The 8,162-nt window shown below is 38.7% G+C and overlaps 1 protein-coding gene across 3 annotated transcripts in view; it reads right to left on the bottom strand.

The window, feature by feature from the left end:
• Positions 1 to 8,162, bottom strand: part of Ap1g1 (adaptor related protein complex 1 subunit gamma 1) — an 85,421-nt gene that overhangs the window by 55,957 nt on the left and 21,302 nt on the right. For all 3 annotated transcript variants that reach the window (XM_021220805.2, XM_021220806.2, XM_029532332.1), the window contains exon 2: positions 4,560 to 4,763. In XM_021220805.2, the coding sequence (XP_021076464.1) occupies positions 4,560 to 4,760 (201 nt within the window). In that variant the 5' untranslated portion in view covers positions 4,761 to 4,763. The remainder of the gene's footprint in view (positions 1 to 4,559; positions 4,764 to 8,162) is intronic.

Below are 8,162 nucleotides of genomic sequence, written 5' to 3'. Positions count from 1 at the left end.
AAAAAAAAAAAAAAAAAAGTAGAACAAAGCATGTGTGTATACACATACAGAAAGACAAACAGGTCTTTAAGAACACTGTTTGTAATTAGGAACAGATGTTCTCAAGAAGCTGCAGGTAAATGTCTCTTAGAATGCACAAGCCTTTATAGCCAGTACTGTGATTATGAAGGAAAGGACAGCTACACCACATGGACAGAAGGATGGCTCACACACAGGAAACAAGACATAGCAGGCAGGCTGAATTTAAGAAAAAACAGAGAACACTGCCCAGCTCTCTGACTGTCACCTGAAAAGTGTGTCCAGGGTTGCCAAAGCTTCTGATTTTCTAAGATATAGTATATAGCCGGCATTTTTCTATGTGAAGTTCCTTCATTTTTATATACTGGCAGGAATTTCAAAACAATTTCTACAACACGGCTATATAAAAATTTGGTACTGGTTCCCAGTTTTCTACTCCTAAAATATTCTTTAGATACTCAACTTGTGGTCTGCAAGATGGCTCCGTGGGTAGAGGCACTTGTCACCAACCTGCAAACCTGAGCTCCATCCCTGAGATCTACAGGAGGCAGAGGCAATCCCTGCAAGCTGTCATCTTACCTCCTCCACATGTGTGCAGTGGGATACTTACACACACACACACACACACACACACACACACACACACACACAAACATGTGCTAGGAAACTATTTTTTAATTATATCTAAACCAAAAAGTGAAAGGTTATATACATCTTTTCGAAAATGTTTCTGTTATAAAATGTTAAGAGTACTGTTTCTTTCTGACAGTCCCTGATGATAAAAGACCTACAAAAAACAGTCTCTTAGAATTCAGTACTTCCAAAAGCTGTGTTTGCACTCCTTGAGGAAATGATCAAATAGGTAATGCTTTATGTACCAAACATAAATATCTAACAACTATTAACTTAGTCTTCATAATAGCCCAATAAAGTAGGAATCCGGATTGTCTCCATTTTACAGATGAGGACACTGACACACAAAGGTCAAAGATAGAAAAGAAAAAGGAAGAGGGGGACATGAAAAGAGAAAAGGAAGAGAGGAAGAGTGGGAGGAAGGGAGAAAAACCAAAGGTCTTGTGCCAAATCATTCAGACAGTAAGTTAGGAAAGACAGACTCCACACTGGGCAGGCAGGCAGGCAGGCAGGCTGGCCCTTGCAAGTTTGCTCTTGGACTCTGGCATTGGCAATCATGGAGTTTCTTTTCTTACTCTGGCCGACTCAACAACAGCGACCCTGGACTGATGTTTTGAGTCCCTTCTCCCAATTCTGACTTTGAACTATTGTTTTATTCTTTTAAACTGATGCTGGAGGCTGTTGCTATCTCAATCGCTCTGTGGTCTGGCAGGGATAAAATACATAAACTTAATGGAAGTAGCTATTTATAGACTTTAACTAAGCCCAAAAGCTGAATAGGCTTTTGTGTTACAGAAGGCTGAAGTCTACTCTAATATTTACTAGCTGAATGAATTTAAACAAATCATTTAAAACTCTGATTTATTTTTTCTGGCTCCCTCTTTAAAGAGCAAGAATTCATCTTTGAGAGAATTACCTACTTCAAGATTTTACTGTAAAACTTGAATGAGATTTTTATTTAAGTGGCTTCTAAAATGTCTACATTATTTATGTGTCTCACCTTTAAAAAATTTTTTTCTTAGCATTTTTGAGACAGGGTTTTATTGTGTAGCCCAGGCTTGCCTCAAACTTGCTATGTATCCCAAGCTAGCCTTGAAAATGCAGCAATCCTCCTGCCTCAGCCTCCCAAGTGCTGGGATTATAGGCATGCACCACTATGCCTGGCTTTTCGTATTTTGTTTCTATTGACAGCATCATACTAGACACTGCAATAAAAATTAAAAAGAAAGAGGTAAAATTAGTTTTCATAACATATTTTATTTAACCAACTTCTCTAAAGTATATTTCAACATATAATCATAGAAAGTATTAAATATTTTACACTTTTGTATATGAGGCTTCTAAATACAGAATGGACTTTATACTTATAGCACATTTCAATCTGTATATATTTTCAGTAGAAATACTTTAACTGTATTTCCATTTCATAAAATATACAATTGACTCACATATTCCAATTGCTTAAACCGCATTTAAAAGTTTTCCAATAACTGAATCAATATTTAGGAAAATTTTATTTTCCTTTTAAATAGTTACCTTAGTTAAACTAGCCATATTTCAGGATCTCAGTGACCGACAGCTCCTGACTACCATAACAAACAGCCCGTATGACAGTAAGACATAATCATAGGGCAGCTGTTATACACAAATAAACAAGAATAGCTGCAACTCATACATAGAAGTGAGAGAATTAAGATATGAACCTTTTTATGGACATAGTATAAAGAAAATTACTGACATGAACAAGGAATGAACTTTTAAAAAAGAAACAAGAGTAGTGGACTTATAACTCTTAGCTCCAAAGAGAAAAAAACTTTATTTTATTTACTGAAATTTAACCATAGTTTTTTGGGTTTTTTTTTTTTTTTTTTTTTTTTTTTGAGTACTTACACTTTTCAACTAAAAGTTCAGTGTTTTATCAAATAACTACATTTCAAATTATCCCCAAAATCTCACCTACACCTTAGAAGTAATCTCTTTTAATGTGGTGCTATAGATCAAATGTAGGCCTTACATATATCAGGCAAGAATTCCACCACTATAATACACCTCAGCCCATGTAATTTTATTTAATCATGTCCCAGAAATGAATCTTGAGATGTATGGTGTATGTGTACACACATGTCCGTACACATGTATCTTTTTCAAAATAAAATCTCCTCGAAACTTTAAATCTACTCTGACTTTATATTCAAGAGCTGTATCCCTTAGGATTCCCTTAGGAATATATAATAGTGGATATCTCCAAATGGAAGGGTTCTGAATCCGTGTGTGTGTGTGTGTGTGTGTGTGTGTGTGTGTGTGTGTGTGTGTTTGTGTTTAGTTTTTGTTGTTGTTGTTGTTGCTGCTGTTTCTTGAAACAGGGTTTCTCTATGTAGCTCTGGCTATTCTGGAACTCACTCTGTAGACCAGGATGGCCTCCAACTCAGAAATCCGCCTGCCTCTGCCTCCCGTGAGCAGGGCTGAAAGGCGTGGCCACCACGCCCAGCTATACTCTGAGTCTTTTCCCAACCAGGTTACCTTTTCTTTCTAAAGCTCAATTTCTAATCAGATTTCTATAAATCAGACCTAATGTCTCAACTGATAATCAACCAAGACTATATAGACACCCATGTTTTCTAATATGCTATGCATATACAATAACTATCTGGATCAAATTTAACATCTGGATCAAATACTAACATCTTTAGGTTCTGTCTCCACTAATTCTGTAAGAATAAAATATAAAATCTGTATCAAAGGAAGCACTGATTATATTTGTTAAGAAAACTGTTAACAACAGATATGAAAAACAAGGTTATTTACAACTACTCCCATTGCAATCAGGTAATGAATGAATACATCCACAAGAGAAAGCCCTTTCTCCTCTAACCCAATCTCTTTTCTTTTTACAGTAATACCTCAGTTTTCCTCAGGGGAACTAATGCTCTCCCATGCCCAATCATGTATTTCTAAAGAGGCTGCAACCCCAACATGAGCGGAACGCTAACTGAAATCAGTCTGTTAAATTCAACTTCTGTACTCTGTGTGTTAAGCTGGCAGCAGATTTCCTTCCACTGAAGTTTCTGAGCTAAACATAAACCGACTGTTGTCCTTGGCAGATGTACCAAGTTATCTTTGAGAAAAGATAGGTGAGTAGTCTTTTTATTTGCTGGCATTGCATTCTTTCAATTTTGTAGTTCATTCCTTAAAAAGACTACTTAACACTGACTCTTAAGTAAAATAGAATTTAAGACTAAAAATACTAATTAGAAATTGTAAGACAGCTCTTATACCCTTCTCTATGACTAAATCCTAAGCTCCCTTTATCACAATATAAGCACCAAAAGAAAAAAGCACCTATAACTGAGATGATCACGCTCAATGCACATACTGGAGAAAGCAAAAGAACATGCATGTGTGTGTCAGGAAGCGAATCAGCAAGCAGAAAGATTTGTACAAAAACGGTAGCAACTAAAGCCTGAGGAAATCAGGACAAAACAAAATAATAATCTTTAACTTAAATACATCTGTCCAGACAATTTTCCATATATTATGCTCAGGAAAAGTAACTAAGAAAACATTTAGCAGTACTAATTAAATATTTATTATAGCCAGATCCTCTGGCAGAACAATCAGTTCTCTGGTTAATCCCAGTAAATATTTAAGCTAGAAGCCACCATTAAAAACAAAAAGGCAAAAACAAATCTCTGATCCTCTGATAAAGGAATACAGTGGGAAGGCAGATGAGGGCATCATGCCTTTCCAGGTTCACGGTTGCTCCCTCCATCCTATCCTTGCTGTCACAATGATTAGACTGCGAACTATAGGCTATCAAAGTGTCTCCCTGCCAGGAAAGATAAGATTCCCCAAGTCACTGTCACTCAAAAAGAAGTGTCCTTGCCAGATGTGGTCTCCACTCAGCCTACCTGTCCAAAGTGAGCAGGGTAGCCCAGCATGTGCATATATAGTAACTTTGCCACATTCCGACAGCGGTATGTATTGTCTTCTTCTCTAAATGACGACCGGATTGCAGCACATTCTTTCTGGATCATTTCTCGTTCCTCAGCTTGGGTTCGGGCTGTCCGGATGGTCCGGATCAGCTCCCGCAATCTGATGGGGGCTGGCATCCTCTGGATATGGAAAAGACATAAAATAGAAATGTTCTTATGTTTTGCTCCCCAAACCACTCGTACAACTTCCCATATAAAATACTGGCTGGTTTTTAAGAACACAAGACTTGCTAAATCCAGCTTAGATATGATAAACTTTGCTTATCTAAAAGGATCATGTGCAAATCCCGAAACTGAATAAATTTCTACAAAGATTACAAAGTGTTAACCACTAAAGAAATCAAGACAGGACATAGAACATCTATGTTTTTCAGGTGTGCTAGTTCATTCCTGTAATCCCAACATTAGAGAGGCAGAAGTAGGTAAATTACCACAAGCTCAAGGCCAACTTGGGATACATAGTAAATTCTACATCAGTGTCAGACAACAGAAGTTGACCCAGTACCAGATACTGAGTCATGTTGAAGCGGACTTCCTTCTTGCCTCATGTAGATCAACAATCACCTTGCCATGGGGTCATAAAGAGTACACCCCACATCCATACTACCTGTGTATTATGGTTACATTTTATGATAAATAGTCAAGGGTCTAAACTTTTATTTTTATATTACCTCATTTGTTCTGTTCTTTGGTTTTGAGTCAGCGTTTTGTTATTCATATTGGCCTGAAATTGCTACTAAACCTGATACTCCTGTTTCTGCCTCAGGAGTGTTGGAATTGAATGGTATGCACTACTATACCTAGCTTATGTGTTGCTAAAATAAAACCCAGAGGTCTATACATGCTAGGCAAGCTTTCTACTACAAAGTAAATTACATCCCCGGCCCTCCTCAGGTCACACTGTAATTAAGGTAGAAATCATGATCCCCATCTTGCCTATACTTTTAAAAAAACTCAGCAATTTGCTCAAGAGCACAAGGTAACAGGTCAATACCTCAAAATTACACTCACAAAATGACACATCCGCTAGGATTTGTTTTAAGTTTTAAGGTACTCCAAAAAAAAAAAAAAGAACAAAAAAAAAACAAAAAAAAAAAAAAAAAAAAAATCCCAAACCTGGGGAGATAGAAATTAGAAGAAAAAGGGGGCGGCAGGGGGTGGGGGGCAAAATGTGATCATTGCAGAATACATAAATGTTCAGTGATCTGGTTTTGTGTACATGACATTTTCATAATCAAAAGTTTTTAGGAAATCCCAAAGCTTCCAGATAAGGGTGTGATGGAGTTGGCAAAGTGCTTGTCTAGCATGCAGAAGGCCTGGGTTCAATTCCCAGCATTGCCTAAATCATGCATGGTAGTGGACACCTGTAGTCCAAGCACTCAGTGGGGAGGACAGAGTCAGGAGTTAAAAGCCGGCTTAGAATACCTGAGACCGTGTCAGGGACAGAAGAACAGAAGGGAGGTTGGAAGAAAGACAGGGAGGGAAGAGGGGAAAGAGAGGGAAGAAAGGGAGAGAAAGAAATAGTGAAATTTCAATAAACAAGGCATTAAACAATGTCTCACTGAAAGTAAGATGCTTAATAGTTAAGAATCTACTTAAAGAGCCATTTCTTTAATAATAAACTATAAACACAGGCTTCAGGATAAAACATTTGTAAGCAAACTAGTATGCTGCATATGTAGTATATAAAATGCATCGTGAGAACACAGCCGCTATCGATCAAGAACGGTGACTGCCCAAAGCCCAGTCTACATTCAGAAAGTAGGCTTTACTTAACTCAATTCATGGAGAAAAGTTACCTAGCAAAGCATGGTGGCTCAGCCTGGAATCCCAGCACTAAGCTAAATTTGGAGGATCAGTACAGGTTCAAGGCTAGATACTCTCAAAGGTCAAGCACAAACACTACTGGAAAGAACAGGAGTAGAGCTGAGTGGTAGAGAGCTTGCCTAGTGTGCACTAACGCCCTGGTTCACCCCAGCACCTGTAAGAGCTGGGAAGCTCTGCTAGAAAAGTGGTTCCCCACAAACACCCAATGGCTCTACAAAGCAAACAAGGACTGTTAGAAAAGCTTAAATCTAGTCCAAGAGCATGTACATAATCTAACTTGGAAGAAAAAAAAAAAATCAAGACCTTAAGCTAGGTAATCAGTCACAGAATCACAGAAATAAAGTCCATGCCACCAGCATGATTCCTTTTTAAGCTCCAGGTCAATTTATTAATAGAGTTTGGAGAAAAACTCCAGAAGGCAAGCTGTAAATCTTGACAGCAGCCTGGACGAGAGAGAAAGGAGACAAAACCGTGCTGTTTGAGTTAGGTCAGCATGGAGATCAGTCACATGACAGATGAGCAGCGCCCGCCCCGTGACCAGGAGGGGAGCTGCAGAGAAACAATACAAGGCAGGGATGCTTAAGAAGAGATAAGAAATCAAAGCTCTCTCCAGGTATTTCTAGGCCAGAGAACCAGGGAACTACTGCTTCCAGTGTCCCTGACTTGAGCTGCCCATTCAGTTGCTCTCTCCTGTTAATATCTTTGGTCTCCCCTGTTTTTAGAGAACTGAGGCAATACATGAATCTGACTTCTTCCTGGGGTAGGTCTCAGGTAAAGAAGTTGGGGTCCATCTAAGAGACTGACCATAAAAGCCAGTGAAGAAAGAAATCCTTGGCTGGTGAAAGAGAAATGTGAGAGAAAGAGTTACTAGAGCTACAAGACCCCGACAGAGACCTAGGAGCCAGAGCAAAGTACAATTTAAATGCCAAGAGGTTTTTATGGAACAAATTTTCAGTCCTGGCTGCTAAATATATCATGTATAAGAACAGAGAATTAATTAGTTACCTATTTGACTCACTCTCTGTGATGCTGAAGTTTCCCCAATACTAGGCTGTCTACAGCTTACAGAAAAGCGACACTTTTTTCCCCTGAGTTGTTACAACTTACTACATTAGTTAATATCTTTATATACCATAATATCATAACAGGCTCAGATTGAGAACAAAAGTTAAACTCAGGTGGGGGAAAATTGGGTACCAAGCCAGAGAAATGTCTCATCTGGTAAAGGCACTGCCACCACACCTGATGACCTGAGTTCAACCCTGGGAACCCACCCCTATGGCAGAAAGAAAATAGACTCTGAGCTCCACTTACAAACATGACACACAAGGCCACTCTACACACACACCTGACCACACTCTCCCACCCCCATACAAAAAGAGAATTGGACAAAGTTTTTTAAAACATAATCTATTCTTTTTTATTTTTATTTATTTATTTGTTTAAAGCAGTGAGGGGTTGGATGACGGCTCAGGTTGCTGCCAAGCTTGAGCTGATCCCTGGAATTCACGTGGCTAAAAGATAATCAGCTCTTGTGCGAGCATGCATACACACACAAACACTCACACAAAATAAATAGTAAAACATAATTTAAAAACAAAGACTAGCCGGGCGGTGGTGGTGCACGCCTTTAATCCCAGCACTCGGGAGGCAGAGGCAGGCGGATTTCTGAGTTCAAGGCCAGTCTGGTCT

The sequence above is a fragment of the Mus pahari genome, chromosome 20, assembly GCF_900095145.1.
Source record: "Mus pahari chromosome 20, PAHARI_EIJ_v1.1, whole genome shotgun sequence".
Taxonomy (NCBI): Eukaryota; Metazoa; Chordata; class Mammalia; order Rodentia; family Muridae; genus Mus; species Mus pahari.
This window is presented reverse-complemented; position numbering and strand designations above follow the sequence as displayed.